Consider the following 21,603-nt stretch of genomic DNA (forward strand, 5'->3'; position numbering starts at 1 on the left):
GATTGTTTTCCTGATAAACGCTTTTCCTGCTGAGCCTACTTGCCTTGCCAGAAATGGCCTTTGATAAACATTTCTGTCTCTAAAAGTATTATTCTTTGCATTCTAAATCTTTTGTGGCTTTCATTTTGGACTTAGAAATTTTAACAAATTATATTTGCATGTGATATAGCACCAACTTGTTGAATCTTCTCTCATCTCTGAAGCACCTCTGAAAATGAAATTGCGCATCTTCCTTGGAGAGTCTGGAAAGAAAATTTGGCAAAAAAATAAATGCAGAACTCCGCATCACCAAAATGAGCATGTGCAATGCCACAAAGCCTTTATGCTGACTTCTAATTCTTTCCTGACTACATATATTCACCACTTGTAATAATACAGGTTTGTATATTTGGATTAAAATAATCCAGAATGCAAATATCCAGGCTATTGAAATCAAGCTCTAGTTTCAGTAAAGCTGAATGACTGGCAACCAGAAGTACTAGGGGAGGGAAATCTACCATGCACTAATTCTGGAAGAAATTAAAATGCAGTATTGGAGGCAGGAGTCTGCATGCTGTGGCTGCAAGTTCGGGGTGTTCCGGTAAAACTTTTCTACAGGTTACGATGCGGAGAAACCCATTTCACCATCTCTCACTTCTTACTCCTCGCAATCGCCCTCCCTTGGGCTTAGCCTGCGGGGCCTGACCTTCCCCCCAGGATGTGAGAGTGGGTTTAAACCTTGATGAGCGCCGGGCCGGGTCGCCCAGCCCTCCATGCCCGCCTGCCTGCCCGCTGCCTTCTGCCCGCTGCCTTCTGCCCGCCTGCCCGGGAATCGCCTCTCAGCATCCCCGAGCAGCATCCCCGCTCCACATCCCCCCGCAGCATCCTCCCACAGCATCCCCCCGCAGCATCCCTGCTCCGCATCCCCGCGCAGCATCCCCGCGCAGCATCCCCCCGCAGCATCCCTGCTCCGCATCCCCGCGCAGCATCCCCGCGCAGCATCCTCCCGCAGCATCCCCGCGCAGCATCCCCCCGCAGCATCCCTGCTCCGCATCCCCGCGCCGCATCCCCCCGCAGCATCCCCCCGCAGCATCCCCCCGCAGCATCCCCGCGCAGCATCCCCGCGCAGCATCCCCCCACAGCATCCCCCCGCAGCATCCCCGCGCAGCATCCCCGCGCAGCATCCCCCCACAGCAGCCCCCCGCAGCATCCCCGCGCAGCATCCCCTCCTCACCCCCCGCCCTTGGCTCCTCGCTCCCCTTTTTTCCCCCCCAATTTTCCTCCGCTTTTCAAGGCGGAGAGGAGGCCGACACCTACTGACGAGCCGGCAAAACCGCACCCGAAGAGTAGTGGGAAGGTTCGGGACCTGCCCGGTGCCCCGAGGGGTTCCTCCGGGGGGCCCGTCCCCCCACCGCCCACCCTCCGGGATGAGGGCGGGCAGGGGTTTGCACCCCTCGGCTGCACAGGACGTGCTCAGGGGGAAGGAGGTTTGTATACCTAGGAGAGCACATGGAAAAAGAGGGAACAGATTTCCAGTAGTCTTAAAATTAGTGTTTAATGGGCCAAGAAAGGTGCTATAGTCTGATTAGCTAATTAATTAATCACTTTGCAGCATAAGAACGCCTGTCATGGAAGAGCGGGTGCTTCTACACCTAAACTCCCTCAAAAAAGAGGTAGTTGGGCACAGAAAAATGGACAATGCCAAAAGATCCCTGAAGTCCATAGGGAAAATTGTACTGGTTCTGATATTGTATGGAAGACATCTCAAATATTTTACGACAGTGTACAGTGATTTCAAAATCTTAAAGTGGATCCTTCATCAAAATTCTCACTTGCATACTCTGGCATTTCATATTTCTTTGCTTTCCTTATTTTCGGCTACATCAGCACAGCCTTTTCTCCACGGCTCTGCCTACTTTTGGCAAACAGCTGGATGTGCCACTCGTGGTTGAGGGAGAGGAAGGTCAGAAGTCTAGAAGTTTCTGCCAGGGTAGCCTTCATCTTATAGCTGAATCTTGAGTTATTTCAAGGCGTTGAGTGTCCACTGAGAGCTGCTTCAGTTTGGAAGGCAACGGAGCTATGTCAAGAAGTAACCACTAGAAGAAATGAAGTTAAATGTAAGGCTACTTCAAGAATGAAGTACAATTATCCTTCTTGCTCTGCCGTGAAAGGATGTATCCCAGCTCTCGCTGCCCTTAGAAATCATACGCTTCCCACAGCTGCTGGGTGGCTCAAACTACTTGTCTGTTATAGCACACGCAGTTCCCTGTAAACCCGTGAGTTTTAAGACGAGGAACAGCCACTTCACTACTGATACCAGATGAACATTTCCAGGACAAATGAAAGTTTGTATAAGCTTGAAATACTCCATCAGTAATCGTTTATGTAAGCTATTAACATTTTTTCTTGGAGAGATGAAGGACTGTTGACAAAGAATCCATGCTTAATGGCTAAGCCTTGCCATAGAAAAGCCTCTGGCATTTTATCTTTAAGATGCCAGCGTATTTCTGGTGCTACTTTTATACTTAGCTGCAATAAAAACCCGATTCCTCCAAGCACTTTGGATTTGCTTGAATCAGATTTACAGACCAGCTTGTTAGCACCGCTCCCAGGTATTTTAGGAAAGGGGAAAGCTGCTTCAAGTTCCTACAGATTTCCATTTCAGGGCGCTGATGTTTCCAGTAGCTTCCACTTTCCAAAAGCAATGTTTTTATTTACCGGGGAGCCAAGTGCAGTGAACTTCGCCTGACATATACCTACTTAAGGAGGCAGGCTGGTTGTACAAACCAAGTCAAGAGCAAGGGCCAGGGTATATGGGCACATTTATGGGAAGGAGGAAAAGTTTAGTCGGGGTTGTTCCACCATTTGACAGGCTCCTCCCCTTCCTCTCTCCCCAGCCAAAATGAAGGTTAAATGTGGGAAGAGTTTAGTGGCAGACTCTATCTGCCTGTGAGCAATAATGTCAGTGTTTTTATTAAAAAAAAAGGTCTTCATTTGATGATGTGAGGCAGTGTTAAGCTCTTTGCAGAGCTGTGGAGACTGCTGGAGGTAGGGTCTTCAGATGAGGGTTAAGACACAAAAAGATAGTGCCGTAAGGCACATGCCCACTTTGCTTGTACTATTTTTGAGCACGGGGCTGTCAGCTCTGTGTGGTGACAGTGTAGTCCCTTACACAGGCAATGGCACCTGCCCCTGCAGCCAGCTAACATCCAGCGTTGTAGCACAAGTATTGCCAGGCCACAGCCGGCAAGGAGACTTCTGCAAGCGCATGTCGGCATTCGTGCAGACCTGTAAATTATTTTCCTTAAGAAAAACATGCAATAGGCAACTGGGATTGCTTTAAAATGCCCATTTCAGATCAAAGATGAATGCAACAAAATGCAACTAGGTCATCCAAGACAGTACACCGGGCAGTCACATACACCGGGCAGTCGCATACACTGGGCAGCCGCGTAAAACTCAAAACCTATAGGAGATGGGCCCAGGTCGCCGCAGGCATCTCAAATGGTGCTAGAAACTTGAGTGAGTCGGCGACTATACTGCAAATGTAGATACATAACATAGCATTATTAGTATGGGAGCTGAATCCACCCTAACTCTTTAAAATTACGTATCTGTTAGTTTGAGAATTCAATAGGGCCAATAGTCATTCTTTACTTACTGTTATTAAAGCCCTTAACTTTTTTCTTGTCAAAGACGTGGATAACCCTTAGAGACAATGAGAGGAAAAAAATCTTTTCATTTCACTTTAAAATACCCTGGTGAGAAAAGTCTTGCTTTGGAAAGTCGCCTAGCTCACTTGTTTTATTTCACGAATTACCCAAGCGCCCATTTGTGCTTTATAACCGGGATTCGGCGTCAGTTTTTGATTAGAAGAGCTGTCATCTGCTTTTCTGTGCAGAAACATGAATCATGAGCAGGCAGTTATCGGCAAAGCTCCGGAACATTTAAAGTTACAAAGTCCAATTTAATAAAAAAAAAAAAAAGAAAAAAAAGAGGTGGAAAAACAAGCATTTGTTGCACAAGGAGGCCTGAGTGAAATTCTCAGAACTTATCCGCGCTGAGAAAGTATCAATAACCGTAAAAATTCACAGCCCCCTTTTTAGAACCGCAGCCTTAACGTTTTGTAGGGGAAATAAAGCTTTGGTTAACCTTGGCACTGGGAGACCTCATTAAAATAACAGCCTGTCACTTTCGAGTTTAAAATAACAGGGCTGTCAGTTTTATATTCAGCGGAACAATCTACGGTCTTATTCTCTGGGAAACACCGCGGGCGTGCATGGTGGGGGGGGGGGGCTGGTGGCAGCCCAAAGCCTGGGCAACACTGCCATCTCCAGGAACCCCCACATCCAGGGTGCTCCCCGGCAGCCGGGGCGAGGCGATGCTCCATCCCCGCCTGAATCTGTGCCCCACGCACTTCGCTGCTTTTTTTCCAAAAAAAGGCTGAAAAGCAATCCGCGGTGGAGCGCGTGGGGGGTTCGGCAGCGGCTGGGCATTTGAATTTGTTTTAGCGAGAAAGTGTGGGAATGCATAATGTATGAAAAGGTAATCTCCGTACAGAGCAAATAAAGTTCTGCTTCGCTTGTTCCGAAGCGAAGCAGGTCGCCCTCGCTGAGGTACCTAAAGTGCATTGAAATTTTGGCTACCTAATGAGCTATTCTGAACAAAAATACGTGTCTAAGCTCCCTACATCTCATCGGTGGAGAAAAGAATGTGCCTTAAAAAAACCTCTGAGAGAAAGAGCCTCTTTAGCTAAATTCAAACACCTGGCTGAGATAGAGGGAGCCCATTTCGGTTGCTTATACATAAGTACCTAGTGCTTCATATATATAGTTCTTCATCTATATGAAGATGGCAGATGTAGTAAAGGACATACAGGAGACACATCATTCTCAAGGGGCAGCCCCTAAAGCTTAGGGGTCTGAGTTAACCACTTTTCATTAAACCCAGTTTATGAGGAAAACTGCATGTCAATTAAAATACCCAGCTGTCCTATACTAACCTGCTTCTGAGATGATTCTTGCCCGGACTGTGACCCCCATGTGTAGCAGAGAGATAAACACAACAACCGGTTAGAGACGGTTTATAATATGTGCTTGCTGACCCAGTCCTTTTAAACAAATTGTTGGCCATTAGTCTTAGAATGCTTTCAGATTAAATCCCTAATGGACAGAAATACTGATCGATGTATGAAAGTCCAGCGCAGTTTCCTGCTGGCACGGCATAACACAAATCAGGTCGCGATGACCTGTTCCTTCTTCCTACCTGGCCGTGCCCATGCCGAAGGGCATGCTCTTCACCATCCCACACGCGGCTCAGGTGGTCAAGCGCCATATCCATAAATCTGTTACCAAGCTGCCTGTCATTACCCAAGCTCCGCATCATTTTTAATACAGACTGCAAGGGTGCTGGGCGCGTGTGGCTGGGTATGTTAGGCACGTCTAGGGGAAAGCAAGCAGCAGGCAGTGGAAAACTGTCTGGTTTTTCACCTGGAAATAACGTGGCATGAAGAAGTGGCATTAGTTAAATGTTGCTTGTGAATTAAAGGGCAAAGGAGTACGTGACTAAAGAAACTACACAGACGTGAACATGGCTTGTGATGGCTACTTTCATGTCTGTTCTCTAAGACAAAACCCCAGGCCTCTTTCTACTCGCTGCCTATAGCTGTTCTGTTCGTGCAATGCATCAGGAGGATACGCTTTACATATCGTCCTTGAACTTACAGCACCTCATCACAAACATCCACTTGAAACACCTTCCACGAGGCTACGCCAGCCACGTACTGACCCCCCGTACGTCATCCAGAGTGGCATCCTGCTACACCAGAGAATCAACGTTCAGTGAGCAGCCAGAAACATGTGTACATTTTTCCAGGGCATAAAGGCTTAACTCCCAATGGGACTTTGCATTGAGGTGTTTCTGAGCGACCCCAGGGAGAAGGTATCGGCAGAAAGGCAAGCTGAGTATTCTGCTTGCATTTCAGAAGGAAAATCTTCCCAAATTGCAGAATAAACAAGAAAAAAAATGCAATGCAAAAACATCAGGAAAAAGAAAAGAAGGTTAATGAGAACCATTTCTTCTTAACACAAGCAAGATTCCACACTGTTATATTTAATTTATTGCCTTGAACCTGGGCCAATTTTGGATGCATTCCACCATCTTTGAACAGTATTTTAGCATCTTCTGATATTCCTCTATCTGCAGGAGCAGGGATTGTATTGGCGGGGGTGATAAATCTGGAAGAATTATGAGATGGACTTGGCAGGGGAGGAGGAGGAAAAAAGGGAATTTACTTTTTAAAAATTATTTTCGGGCCCCCACCTTTAAAATATGCTTTTTGGCCCCCGCTGCTTCTAAGTGCACATTATCCCCCTGCCAAAGGATTGCATTTCCATTGGAAATTAAACCAAAGTGGATTCCATGGGCAATTGGCTGCCCACTTCACAAGCAAGTGTCTTTCTGGGATCTTCCATGCCTCGTAAAATGCTGCAGTCGTCTCCCTTTTAGTTTTGCATGGCATTTTCAATGCTCTTTTGAGTTATCCTGGCGAGTCTTTCAATTTATCCAGATGTCCCGAATTAAAACAAGGAATGCTAAGGTCTGATTCCTGCTAAAATGATGGGCTTGCTTTTTAGCTCGCTTCATTACTTTGGAGTGCGAGGTGAGTAAAGACAACAGAAACATTGGTCAGCCTTATTTACCTGCTTATAACTGAGCCCGTGCTGGTAGGACTGGAAATGAGCTCATGGATGCTGTTCCAAGTTCTGCTGAGGAATTGCATGACATACCTGACTGCCTCGGTCACATAGGAAATCAGTGGCAGAAATAAGAAATGAACGGTATTTCTCAATGTAGGGCATGTCACTATACCATTTGCATAACCCTGGATGTGAATTTCTCCTTGGAAATGATGCAAATATTTAACTTTTCTCACCTACACAGTAATGCCTTTCTTCTGTTAGCAGTTATAGATGAAGGCCAGGCTATTTTAACATCCATTTCTATATGTCCCCCAATAAATTAAAAATGTAACGCTTTACGTGGCTCTTGCTATATCCTTTTCCTCATGAGAGAGAAAGTATTGCAATTCAAAACAAATTTAGTACCTTCAAAGCAACTGAAAAAAAAAGTAGTTCAATATAATATCAGGGCTACGTCAGGAAGATAGCTAGGGAAAGTCAGGCTCACTACAGCCACAGGGATCCATCTGTCTTAATCCAAATAAATCTCTGCTAGAGAAAGTGGAAAGGAAATATGTAAAATATCAGAATTGCATACGTCTCGTGTTTAAATGTTTCCACAGAAGTCTAACCGAGCTTGAAAGTTAATCTTTAATTCAAAGAATAGGAAATACCAAGGAATCATTTACAAGGCCACAGATCACTAGGGGGATACAGTAGTCTGACTTTGTAAATCACAAGCAAGCAATGTTAACTGAATCCTTAGTGGCTTTTATCTCATTTTCAAGGGACTGTACATCTGTTACATATTTTTTAAATGCTGGCAGTGATCAAAACGATGTAGAGAGGAACACACGTAACCATGGGGACTAATAAGAGGCTTTCTGCGGTCATGCTTGAAGAAATCCCAGAACTGAAGCCACCGAAACCCACAGGCAAAAGTTTTACATGCTATGGCAGGCGTTACATCAACTAATTCTATTCTCCATTTAAAGTTACATTAAAAGTACTCCAAAGTCGTTGCCTGCCTGAACGTTCATGATGCAGAAGTGAACGTGGCCATCAGGTTACTCCCTGAAAGAGAAGGTGAATCAATGAGTGTTGGTAATTCCTCTTTCAAGGCCATCAGAAACCACACTGAAGTTCCAGAAAGCCGGTTTCAGGCTGAGGTTCAAGGAACTTTTTAGGTAGAGGTGTGAACTCCACTGCCAAAACCTGAGAGGGTTAACAGAGGTCCAGTCACACAGCGGGAAAGAGCAAGACTTCTCAGGCTGAGTCCACAAGTTGTTTAAAGGTCGACGGTGAAATGATGTAATGGGGAGGGGGGGGATAGCTATGAAGGGAAATATCCGAGGGGAACAAAAAGTGTTAAAATGCACCTGAATTGGAGGCATCTAGAGAGGTCTGCAAATGGTAACCTTTCCCTAAGCTGTAGTCATTTTTGCTATTGCTGCTTTTCGTGAGTTATGTAAATGTCTCCCTCTCCCGCAGGCTCTACAATGGGAATGACACCTCAGGGGGACGTCTGTGAGATTTAATTAGCTGTCATTTACCAACAATCTCTGGTGAAGTAAGACCATCTTACTTTACCAGGTGCACTTCTGAAATGCAAAAAAAAAAAAAAAAAATCTTTATTGTTAGGAAATTTAATGATCTTTTGTCTATTTACAGTACACACATAGAGTATGTAAACATCATTTAATATCTTCGGAAGTGATTGGGGAATGGGAGTTCTCATTTTGATATTCAGGGAGTATCTGGGGAGCGTGTGCCGCGTGAGAGCTGTGAGAACCTCTCTCCATTCTTTTGCTGACTTCTATGAAAATACAAGGTTTGTACTCCAAATTATAGCCCTTGCAAGGGCCAAGGGAGGAAATCCCTTTCTAATGGGTGTTGACCCATTTGTGGTTCAAAACAGAAGTCTGCAAGTCCTAGAGCAGCAGCTCTAATTTGATTACAGTGGAAATCTGAATATAATTCTAAACATCTGAGTTATGCATAGCTTAAAATAACTTCCAGATAACAACAAAGTTACTGCTCTGAAAACTAATTACTCGCCACCGATATCAATCAGATTGCTCGTGTAGTTATCCAGGCACAGGCAATAAATGAGAAAATCTGCCCCCTGGGCTCTCGTGTTCCCCAAGGTTATATGAACGGACCCTTCTCCCTACAAACTCTTTTTCCTATATTTTCTATGGGATTTCTCTATCTGATTTACTGCACTGTGGCCTAACAGGAGTTTACACACCTCTCATGAATGCTAGCCACTTTACCTGAGTTGCTCGTGGTGGTTCCCTGCACCAGTGGGGACCTTGGGATTTCTACTATGGTTCACCCAAAGACCCCGGTCCCATGGACCAAAGACATCATATAGGACAGGCATCCTGAGACCATCCCCACTGCTGCTGAAGGCTTGCCCACGGTCTGTAAACTGGAATTTAATTTTTGGCTTGACAGGGCTCCCCCGTTGAGACTTTAAAGGCTTGTGAATCCTGCTAGCATCTCACATGAAAACAGAGCAACCAGGGCTTGGCAAGGGGATGGGGAGGAGATTTATAAGGTGTCTGTCATGGCAAGAAACACCATCAACAACTCGTGCAGCCAAATACCATCCTACTTTTCTTTCTCACAGATGAAAATGCGGACGATGCTTCTGAAATAACATCCTTGGCTGTTTCTCTCTCCTGGCTTATAAAGTTACATTCCACAGAGTTTAAGCACTGCAAAGCAGCGTGGGCCATTTGCTCGGAGAGCTATCATGTCTTCAGAACAAAAGATAAAAGAGATAAATAGCCAAGTACAATATTGTACCTCAACAACCTAAAAGCCAATCTCAAAACTGAATGGAAGAGTGGAGAGCTTTTATTTCTTGGGTTTTAAAAGAATAAAGCTCAGCGATTTCCTCTGAAAGCTATTCAACAAGCTCCCCTAAATTCTATTACAACTACAAGTGAAATGGATCTGTTTCCATAAGAACAACAGTGGCACCATTCATCCTTTGTAGTCCGTCCTTTGTTGTGTTTTCTATCTGTTCTTGTAGATTTTTCCACTTTAGTAAACCAAACGCAAAACAAGAACGGATAACATTTTAGCCAGAGCATTTATTTATTAAGCTGACGCTGGAAATTCAGTTTGTTCCTGCTTGCTGTCTGAATCATGCCAAATTAAGTTCTTCTTCAAGGAGTTTGTAACGTGAAGAAACTGCTTCGATGCTGTCCCAACATTTCTTGAACGTGAAGTCTGTATCCAGCTGCAGATATTTCTCTACACCTAGCAGCGAAGATGGATATAGTCTCTGCATGCGTGTGCATACACAGACTTCTCGCTGTTAGTGAGATCCAAATGTACTGCAATGTATTCAGCCTGTGTATCTTAAATCTGTTCAACATCAGCTCTGCACTGCATGATTTTTTTAGAACCTGCGCATGTAGCTCTAAATATAATATTTATCTAAGGCATGACCAAGTTGGTGGGTGAGACATTTTATCTGGTGTTCACTGTTTAACTGAATTTACATTCAGCAGACTGTGAGGCACATTAATTCTTTGAAAGATGTATATTTAGAAAACCTTAGACAAATGGAGACTAGAAAGAGCAAGATGTAACATGCTTTTATTAATGTCTTGCCGGTGGAAAAAGGTGACTTTGATTATTTGTACTCTCCAAACCCAAATGCTGAGTGCCTTGCTCATAAATACAGGAATTTAAGTTTTAGCACCTTCAGCCCTTTTAACCTTCACCATCATCACCATTACGGAATTAAACAAGCTGTTATTTGACACGATAGTTGGCATGGCTGACGTTTTTAACCTGTTTTCCCTCTCGCTGTCTCTTAATCAGGTAACAGACATTAAAGAAAAGCTAAAGCTCTCTAAAAAGTTCTGGTCAACATTACCCTACACAATCTGCAAGGATGAGCGAGTGACAGCCGGTCCGTCAATCGAGGAGGACTGCTGGAACGGCCACACCAAGGCCAGGTGAGGTGGACCCCTCTCCACCGCTCTCTGTCCAAATCCCCATCCCATCCCGAGGCAACCACAAAACAACCGTTCATACAAGTGAAACGGGAATGGGGACAACACATCATTTTCCACACGCAGCTTGTAGCCGAGGTTACGTGTTGTCAAGGTGCCATTAAAGCCGGAGTGTGAGCCAGGGTAAATGTGCACAGCGTGTCAGCGTGTGAACACAGAAAACGTTCGTTGGTTCAGCTCCAGAAGGGTAATTTATACCGAGATTTCAAAGAGCTCTTTAGCTCCATTTAGCATCCTTGTGTTGGGACTGACAGCTTGTGAAGCAATTGCACTCTCGGGATATCATACTGGGATGAAACAGAAATTGGAATTTCGGCTCTGTTTGCTATTGGCTGGCAAAGCTTAGGGCTATTTGCTGCGGGAAAAAAAAAAAACAAAAAAAAAACAAAAAAAAAACCCTGACAAATAGCCAGCAGAGAATAAATGTAACACTCCTACTTATCTTGTGTAGAAGGCTTGACCTTATGTTATTTCATCAGAGATACTGTGGTCATCTGCCCTTGTTTGTGATGAGTTTTCTGTGAGTTTTAATTTTGAAGTTTGCTTGGCTCTGGCTGTGGCAGGGCTGGAGCTGGCAGATGAGCAGGTGTCCCCAAAGGTCCCACTGTGGATTCATCAGCTGACAGAGGAGAGGATCTCATTATCCCTGCTGAGAAAGAGAGAGAGGGATTGGCTCAGGGTGCACACCTGGGGCAGTCGGGTTCCAGGTCTGTAGCAGTGGCTTGTGCTTTTTTGGGGACAGGAGGAGCTGAGAGGTTTGAGTGTCTGGTGAGTGCTGGAGAGCAGTGATACTCTCTGGTACTCAGGGATTGGAATCTTTATTTTCCTTTTACCTGATGATACAAATGAAGCCAGAATACAAAAATGAGCCAATAACACGTTAAAAAAAAAAAAAAAAAGGAAAAAAAAAAGAAAAAAAAAGGGGAGGGGGGAAGTGAGACAAGCACATAAAATATAAAAACTCAGTGAAAATAAGACAACATAGGAAAAACCTGTTAAATGCCGTTTTGCATGGATGGATGGATGGATGGGCGGATGGACAGATGCATAGGTAGATTGCACCCACTCCAGCATCTAATAATTTTTATAAGAAGCACACTTTACAGGGGGAGGTTTTGCACTGAACCCACTCCCTTTTTCCTAGCCTTACTACATAATGCTCGAAAGAATTCATTTCACAGACGAGAGCAGAGGGCTGGTTGGGATGCTGCTAGTCCATTGAACCCAATTTGAGACACACGTGAACAAATCCGTCCAAAAGCGTAACTTCTCCGTTCCTAAGCCCCAGATCCAGAGAAAGCCCCTGGGAACCCTGAGGAAGACAGCTAGGAGGAGTGTCTGGCTATTACAGGACTCATCACAGAGGAACAGTGCGAAGAGAGAAATAAAAATGTGTTGTTATCTTACCCTATTATATCTCTTCTTGTCGGTGGGCTTTCTAAGATATGACCCTAGGCCGGTGTGCTGCAGTGCTTAAATGGAGTTTCCAGGCCTCCCAGCTGGATGCTATACATCACATCAGGATGCATGCATTAATAAGAGATATATGCTACTCTTTCTACAAAAGAGCAGTCAAACCTGCTGATATCCCTCCTGGTTTCCATGACCAACGCGAGTGTTTGTACCACGGCTGGCTGATACTCTTCAGCTCGCTTCTGCTCCTGTCCTGAAGGGTCTGGCACAACTTCCCCGTTTGTGGGGAGTTACGGAGATGCATTTTACGCATGTAGTTTTTCACCCTCCTTTTGCAGTATTCATCTTATGAGAAGCCTGGTTATTTTCATGATGCCTTCTGAGATTAATGTTCAGGAGCCTTTGAGAAAAGCTATCATCTGCTGATAATCTCCTTGATTAATTTAACACAGGTATTTCACTGGATGTGGAATCACAGCTTCAAAGCGTCACCTGAAAATAATGGTTTCAGCCACTGCTCCTCTGTCCAGTTTCTATTTCATATCCATTCACAGAGGAAATGTACAGTCATAGTCTTAATAACAGAGTGCAATAAAATCTTCAGGTGGAGAGAATAGTAATAAATCAGAAAGATACCATAGAATGCCATGGCCTGTATATGAAATAATATAGAAAATATTATTGAAAATAACTAGCTTTAGATGCAAGATCACCTCTTGGCTGGTGAACAAGGACATTTACTGCAGCATAAAGAGAAAACATAAAAGTTTCCTTGGTCATACTGATTAGTATCTGATATCGAATGCTGGTTCAACAAGAACAAGGGTGGCAAAATCTGGCCAACATGCATATATCTATTTGTGTTCACTGTGTCACCCATCATAACACTCTTCACTGTGCTATATGAAGAGTTACATTTTGAATTCCAGAGAACATGACAACAGTCCATTACAAAAAAAAGGAAATTTAGCCACCTCCTGCTACCCTAGACATCAATGCTAAAGACAATATGGTGTTGGCTACTGTTGGGAAAGGAGGTTGTTGCTGGTTTTTGATCAGATTTTGTGGTGGGATAAAGAATGAGAAACTTTGAATTGCCAGATGGATATTATGCCTCATGTTTCATTTTACACATCACTTTTCGATGCTGCTTTTACAGGGGAAAAAAGGTTACGAACCCGAGATCACAGAAAATGAGAGCTAGGCTTTCTCCTGAGAGAGGCATTACACCAAGGTCACTTGTGGCTATTACACTCCCCAGACATCACTTTGCTACCATGATTAAATTACAGGGACACCAGGTCGCCAAATGAAGGTCACCAATTCTCATATAATCATGGGGTAACGGAGTCATCCATTTGGCGTTCTGGAAGGGTGCACTTGGCTTGCTGCTGATCCTGTACGAAGAATGGTTTTAATCAGGCCACATCAGGCAGAAACCAAGTGCTGCGGACATGGGAAAATATTTGTTAGGTGGATGAATCTCTTTTTTTGAAAAATCCACGTTAAAAAAGAAATAATAGCTACTTCAGACAAAGTGCCTTCTTTTAAAAGAGACGCCCAACAGAACTTCCCCATCATATCTGTATTCACGAAAGAACGTGAACATAATTTTATGTTTAAAGAATTAATGCCTGCTGCCAGAGGCACAGAGACAGATTTTTTAGAGATATTTAGGATCATTGATCCTATTTTAGGATCATTTATCCTATTTATCCTATTTTAGAGATATTTAGGAATATTAACACCAAACTTTCAAAGTTTAGCTCCTTCCCTATATATGCAGATAAAGTGTTAAAAACAGCTTATAACCTCTTCACAAATAGATATTCTTCAGAAATTAAGGAATTTTCCCAAGAACGGTGGAATTCAGGCTTTAGGACTTAAACCAAACCCAAGTTATTAGCCCTCGAATAAGTGACCGTTACTGAAGTGAGAACAGTAACCAGCAAGGCTTGCAAGGAGAATGAGTTGAATGGCCTTTACCTGGAGGTAGGCAAAGATAACCGTTTAGCGCCACTAGCAAAATTGTGAATAAACCACTTCTCAGTAAGTGCAAAAACTGCCTATTCGTAATTGATGTCTCCAGTTTATTTTTTTCAGCTTCTTCCTTCCAACAAACTGTCAGGCGAGCCATTTTCTCCCTTTCCTTCTTGTCTCCTCAAGCTTTTCTCCAAGACGGAGAAAAAAAAAAAAAAACAAAAAACAACACCACACAACCTGAAAATATCCTGTGGGGACTGTGGGGATTACCTCCTGAGCAAACAGAATCAGACGAGGTGATCTGGTTAGCCAAACAAGCCAATTTTCCACTGCACTTATCTTTCTGGACCAGATGTGACTGCCTACCCCCAGCCCAGCCGGAGCGAGCCTGTGCTGTATTTTGTACTCTGTTGCCTACAATTCTGTGTACCTGGAAAAACTCCGGTACTGCCTAGGTGGGATGCTCCAGCCGTACTGTAAGCAGCTGCTGCAGCAGCAAAATATGGAGGATGCTGCCCTTTAAGGCAGATGTCTTTTAAAAACCAGAAGATTCCTCCTTTCGTTTGTTGTTGTTTTTTTCATCACCACAGCCTGTATATAAATGACCTGAAAGATTCATCGGTCATTTTTAGACTTGAAAAGGAAGTAGATACCCTGGAACATTAACTGGATATTAAAAAAAAAAAAAAAGTGGTTTTAAATAGGCTTTGTGGCGCTTGGCTATGATGTGCCAAAACACAACTTTGTTGTCTCTGCTGAGACAAGCAAGAACTGTGGAAAGGCTAAGAGGAACAGAAAGCATTAATATTTTAGAAAACAATGTAAATTACACTAAAATCCTGACACAGCTGAGCAAGGAACAAACAGCAGAAAACTAACAGTATTGTTCAGCTTCTCTATACTCAGAGGGCTAAGAAAGTTAATTTTTTTTTTTTTTTTTTTTTTTTTTACCGGGAGAATGCAAAGGACAGACACTGATTCAGGTTGGCACTTCTTCTTTTCATTTATAATGGGCATACAGTTCTTGTAACGGCCAGGCGTACAAAGAGATCATTAACGTGAGCAGAAGCAGCAGCAAAGCCTAAAATTCGCAGGGGTGTCTCCACTTACAGCACTGCAGCGAAAGCAGCTGTGTTCAACAACTTTGCCTAGCCAGCAACAAATCTTCTGTCAAAAAGTGGTCCCAAGACATGGCTTCCTATTCGGTGTGATTTAACCCTATCCCTCGCCCTCCTTCCCCATCAAAATGCTTTTGTCAGAACATGTGCCGGGCTGCCTCTCAGAGGCTGTCACTCACGAAACACCTTGGGCTGTGTGTTCCCGTATTTGTACCAGTCCTTTCAAGAAGGGAAAACAATTCAAGGATATTTACATTCAGTATGGGCTTTTCTGCCTTTCTTTTCTCCCCCTGAGGAAGCAGGTGAACTGGTACAGTAATGAGGGCAGAATCCAGCTTCACATTCAGACATGTAAATTCATGCATTTAAACATAGATGCCTGCGGGTGAGACAACAAGGAGTCATTTGGGTTGCCCAAGCAAGAGTAGTGTCATTTGAGACTCTCCGGTACATCTGAGATGAGTATGACACAGGACAATACCTCCCACCTGAGGAGGACCAGACCCTGGGCAAGAACTGCTAGAGCATTTTAAAAATCACCAATGTCAAGGTGCCTGAAGAGAGCCCCAATATCTGGTCAGTGAGGCAGTTTTCAACTGCCAAAACGCTCTTATCTGCTGATACGTGAGATAGTCTGAATGGTCAAGGCATCTTCATGAAGCTGGCAAATAAGACACTGGACCTATGGGATATTCAAACCTTACTGGAGGGGCAGCAGGATGCCAAGCAGCATATCCCTCAGTGGCTGAAGTGGCATTCAGGATTCAAGTCAGCTGCCTAAAGAAAGACACCTAATATAATTTTAGATGCCCCGGATGTACAAGATCTCCACCTCAAGCCTGTAGATACGATGCAGGACCTATGGGAAAGCCACACCTTTCAGGGCTAGTAACGAGAGGAGGAGGAATAACAGAGAGCATTCAAATGGCACCAGATGTCTATGTTTGTGCAACTAAATCCCAGCAGATGAAATCTAACAAACTAGTCATCTGGCCAGAGGCACGTGGGACTCCAACAGCTGTCCCTGCTCCATTGACGAATAAACTGGCTATTTTTGACTGGATCTTGTGTTGACTAGATCTGGCGAGAGTGGGACTCTGCTCATAGGCAGACACTCGCATTTAGACATACAAGTTTTGGCATCTGTATAAACCTAAAGATGAATCCTCAGCCTCTCTCATTCTTTTGCTTTTATGCCCTAATGCCAAGAGGCTCATTCGCCTGGTTAGGTTATTCACCTAAACTTTAGGCAATCATAGGGTAATGAATTTCTTGTGACCCACATCCAGTCCGGCTCCCTTACACATCTAGGTGAGGTGCACTGGACTGTTCTCCTGAGAAGTTAACCCCTCCAGGCCAGGAGTGCTTTGGGGATCACCAGATCCTGAGGCAGGTACTGGGGGGGGGTGGTGGGGGTGGTGACAGATCGACTGAGTCACTTCCTATGACTGAATGGGCTGGCCCGTTTGCAGTTAGGTGGTCTTCAGAAGGACACCAGATCTACGCTGATCACAGCACAGAACATGAACCTCGATAAAAAGCACACACCAGAGCACTCTCTAACTGCTTTAAATCTCCAAACTAACTCATATTCTCTCCACATGAAAAGCTTACTAAGAAGTCAGTACATTCTTCTTTTATTATTGACGATAAGACAAGCTGAAATCAAACATAAATCAGTCAAAGAACGCCTGTGAACCGCCGTTCAGAGCTAGCCATAGCTTCTCATGGATGGCTTGCAATAAAGAGCAGCTAACCCTTCATAAACAAGGGAAGCAATCCACCACTCAGCGATTCCAAATCACTTCTAGCTGCTAACATCTATGGCCATTGTCATGGACAAGGTACCAGGCAAGATGGACATCCTCTCTGAGCCGGCAGGGCAATTCTTACAGTCTTACTTTTTTTAATCAACTGCACCTTGAAATCGCTGATTTACTTCTAGGCTGAGCAATTTATCTACAGCAGCCATTTCATTTGTAGAGACGTGTGACAGATGGAGGTGCTGTTCCTTTGCAGCCCAGAGCTTCCCTGCGTGCCAAGGTCTCCGTCCTGCTGCCTCCAGGCAGCTCTGCAGAATTATTTCCAACAGCTATCTTTGGTGATTCATAACGCTGCGGTCTGCGGTCCTCCGTACTAGGGGGGGTGGCTCTGAATTCTCACCGTAGTTAAGCCTGTACCACAGGAGTCTGGATGGGATCCCTACAGGATTGTTGTTTCTTGTTATGGCACTAGTGAAACAACAGGAGCCACAGTTTGAGGCTGGGTATTTTGTGACAGTCATGTTTTGTTCTTATATGTTCACAGTCCCCCAGGATTATTCTCATGTAAGCTTTCAAAGGCCACTGATGACAAATGAGTCTCTTCTTGCAAAGCGAGTACCAATTAGGATGAGACTAAACCCTTCCCTGGTGCAGCAAAGCAGTCATCAGTTTGTGAACCTCCACAAGCAGTGCAAAACTTATTTTCCCTTAACCATAACTTCAGCAGAGAAAGTCCTCTCTTCTCCCTTGCTTTTGAAGCAATTTTCACATTTATTTTGAAGGGATATATTTATTTCCCAGACCAATATGACCGTAACGCTGGCGCCAGCGCCAAATTTGAATATTGGTAGAGAATTGGGCTGTCACAAAGGAGAGTGAAGTGAAATACTCTTAAACTGTATTTGGCACCAGGCATCACGAAAGTTTGCCGTTAGTAAGCTGGACTGTGCTGTCATTACTGGGTGAGCACTTACCCACGCGAGGAGTCCCACAAGCACCAGTAGGATAGCCTGGTACCCAAACTAATTGCAAAATAGATCATGCCGTGATAAAGAACAGGAACGAAGGGTAGCTCTGCCCCAAATCTGTTGCAGCCTAAATGTGACACAAAGATAGTAGGTACATAAAGACAGATGAGGGAGAACGGGGAAGCGGTGATATGCTATTTTCTCAGGATACCATGCCAGCGCAGAGAAATAACGTCAGCCCTTTATCAGCCTAGCAGCTGTAAAACGCACAGATAATTTTTAACAGAGATTCAAAGCAGGAAAAAAGATAGCTTTGCAGATGCCTATCAGGAGAGTTTCATGAGGGCAAAGAGCAGGAGGGGACAAAGCGTGCATATTTAACAAAAGGTGATGAAGACTTGTACCGTGGGGTGATTGGAGGCACGGGCTGATTTTTGCAGGGGAGAGATACCTGCAAAAGCACGCTTGCTGCCTGTGAGCCGCCTAAGACTGCGTTTGCCAAGGTCAGAGAAGGAAATGCTGCAGTAATCAAGAAGTGATAAGCTAAGAGCCTGAATAAAAAATTCAGATGTGCGGATGGATAGGAAATGCCATACTTTGAACATGTTATGCGCAAAGCCAGTGGAAGATCTAAGTTGAGCCTGTTTGAAAGGAATCAAAGAGAATACCGGAGTCTGGTAAACTCACAATGCCGTTTATGGGCCTGGATGTCAGATAGGCTGGAGATGTTGTTCACGGTGGTCAAAAAAGGGATGCAAGGAAGAACTGGAGAAGAAAATTAATGAAGTGCTTCCTTTAAACAAGGAGAGCCATAATGCCTCAAGATAGCCACCTAAACTGTCTCAGAACAACAAATGTGCTATAAATAACAGAGGAGTTCATAACTTTTAAGGAAAAAGAAATAAAAACAGAAGAAGGCACTGTTAGATGCTTAATTTAGAGTGCAACCATTCAGTTGAGGATCTGACCATGCAGTGACTTACTGCTGACTGGTGAACCTCTTCACGTGCTGAGGAGTATGTGGAGAGGGAGGAGGTTGCAGACCTTAAATCCTTTCTGCTCTCCATACAGCTGAGCTACTAACAAAAAAGCCTTTATAGTCTGTAAAATTAAAAACCTTATTTTTAAAATCAGTTCACAGGTGCTGTTTAAGAACTGTGTAGTTGTTATCACTGTCAAATTACTTAGCATGGCATTTACTGTCCAGTCTTTTATTTCTGAAACTCAGTGCATTTAAAACTAATCATTTATCCTGCTGTATAGATACTTGCCTGAGATAATGAACGATGGCTTGACCAACCAGATCAACAATCCAGAAGTAGACGTGGACATCACAAGGCCAGACACTTTCATTCGACAACAAATCATGGCCTTACGTGTCATGACTAACAAGCTGAAGAATGCATATAACGGAAATGATGTCAACTTCCAGGATACAAGTAAGAAACCACTAACTGTCATTAAATAAGTATATTCTTGGAACATGTTTGTAAATCGGTTCCGTCGGAACGGCTCTCCTTGGGGTTTGTGCTCTGTGCTGCTGACAACATGAACAGTCTTTTTCTGTCCCATGAAATTCCTGTTATATATTTATGTCTTTTGCTTCTCTTTCTTATCTTCATGTCATATGCATCAGGACACTGAGGGCTTTCCCTAATGCCAGCAGCCAGCACCTTTTTCAGAGAGGCATTTAAGCACCTAATTAAATCCATTGGAATGGCTTTCATTTGGATGCTGTACTGAATAAAAGTTAGCACCACCAACACATTCCCATTCCCAAGGTGTTCATCCCCACCAGGGTGCTGGGTGGAACGGGAACGGAGAAAAGGGACGAGTGCTGTAACCCCTGGCTCTCATGTTGTTTCCTTCGCTCCCTTGTGCCAGGTGACGAAACCAGCGGCTCCGGCAGCGGAAGCGGCTGTACAGATGACATCTGTCCCACCGAGTTTGACTTCGTCACCACCGAAGCGCCACCGGTCGACTCTGACAGGAGGGAGGTGGAGGCTTCAGCCACGCAGCCTGGCCGGTCACTGCAGATGTTGCTCATCGTCTTCATCAGTCTCGTACTGCAGAGACAGTGGAGATAATCCTGGATCTGGTCGGAGAAACTGTGTTTTAGCTACAGAAACAGCCAACTTGCATCTTTTCTTATACTCTTGGACAACGGACCATGCCACAAACACTTGCAGTTTTCTATGAGAAGAGAGCAGTACTGCAACCTGCTTCCCTTTTTTGTTTTCCCAAAGAGTACCAGGTGCCAGACTGAACTGCTTTCTTTTTTCAGATATCTCTGAAGACGATATCCACTCTTGAGAGAATTCTTTCTCAAACCTTTATTACAGGAGACTTTCTGAGCTTCATTTCCTTTTATGCTGCAAAAGTAAAAGGATCTTACAGTGTGTGTTTTCCCTAACGAGAAAAAAAGAAAGGGGGGAGAAACGAAGAAAACAGTTTTCTTTCTGAATCAGGCCCGACTCGAGGCTGCTGCATTTCAACAGAATATCAACAAAACAAAAAAAAACACAAGAAAGGAACAACAAAAAAAAAACCCGCAACCGTTCTTCACTGACAGCCAGGTTTCCTTTAGGATGATTCAGGTCATCAGAATGATCATTGCTATAGGGAGGAAGTCTGGATTTTTTTTTTTTCCAACACAAAAGTATGTCTCAACGGTGAATGTCACGCACTCCATCTGCCAACCACATCAGATTGGTATGAACGTAGAGAAGCTGAAAAATAAGTTTATCTTTTAGTATGATAGTAACTCCACTAGCTTCAGAATATCATGTTACAATTGTTTAGGATTTAAATCTTAACGCCCAGTAAAAAATTGAGTAGTAGCACGATTTCACCTAGCTTCTTTTAGTATTTATCCATGTTTTACAATTGGCACAGATTTCCACTTAGCTCACCATCAGCCGTGGTGGTAGTGCTAAACAACGCTCCTGACAAATCTCCCCTCAAGGGTTCGGACAGAAAATAATCTCTTGTGATATAATCTCTTTCCTTTTGTCACTGTTCTGACATCTATTAGGACTTTCTGCTACTATGTTCATTATCCTACCAAGGCGGCAATTCTCTAACGGACTAACAACGACCGGATCAATAGTATGTTTCACATATAACTACATCTTTCATATCAGTTAATTTCAGTATCACAAGGATTTCTTCTACAAAATTGCATAACAAACAAATATATAGTACTGACATGGAGATTTCTTTCACTTTTTTAGTCTTAGTATGATCATCTATTTTTATATATATAAATATATATAAATCACAGATTTTAACTTCTTAATTACAAGCTCAGGGTTGACACTTCTTTGTAAGAAAAAAAATGTTTGGTCAACCAGCTCTTCTTTTTTTGTGCTGCTCTGAAAAGTAACCCTTTAATGACTGGTGAGCACGAAAATCAAAGAAGAGAATTTTTTACATGTCCAGTTGTCCATTTCTTAACAGGTTCGCAGGGTGGGGGAGAAAACCTCTCTCATATGTGTGTATTTGTGGGGGGCATGTGAGTTTGTGTGACAGGCCTAGAGAAGGACACGGATGTTATTTGTGATGGCAGTTGTACTCTCAGATTCTTCAAGGATACATTGCTTTAATAATCATTGCCTAAATGACCATGGTCCTGGATAGACTTTCCCTAATTTGCATCTGGT

The 21,603-nt window shown here is 43.8% G+C and overlaps 1 protein-coding gene across 1 annotated transcript in view; it reads left to right on the plus strand.

Annotated features, from left to right (window-relative positions):
* GPC6 (glypican 6) overlaps nt 1–20,613 on the plus strand; it is a 774,776-nt gene extending 754,163 nt beyond the window's left edge. Inside the window, exons 8-10 of the mRNA XM_054216702.1 lie at nt 10,503–10,639; nt 19,205–19,380; nt 19,826–20,613. Coding sequence (XP_054072677.1) covers nt 10,503–10,639; nt 19,205–19,380; nt 19,826–20,028 — 516 coding nt within the window. The 3' untranslated portion in view covers nt 20,029–20,613. The remainder of the gene's footprint in view (nt 1–10,502; nt 10,640–19,204; nt 19,381–19,825) is intronic.
* Nucleotides 20,614–21,603: the final 990 nt, after the last annotated feature.

This window comes from Rissa tridactyla, chromosome 1 (genome assembly GCF_028500815.1).
Source record: "Rissa tridactyla isolate bRisTri1 chromosome 1, bRisTri1.patW.cur.20221130, whole genome shotgun sequence".
Taxonomy (NCBI): Eukaryota; Metazoa; Chordata; class Aves; order Charadriiformes; family Laridae; genus Rissa; species Rissa tridactyla.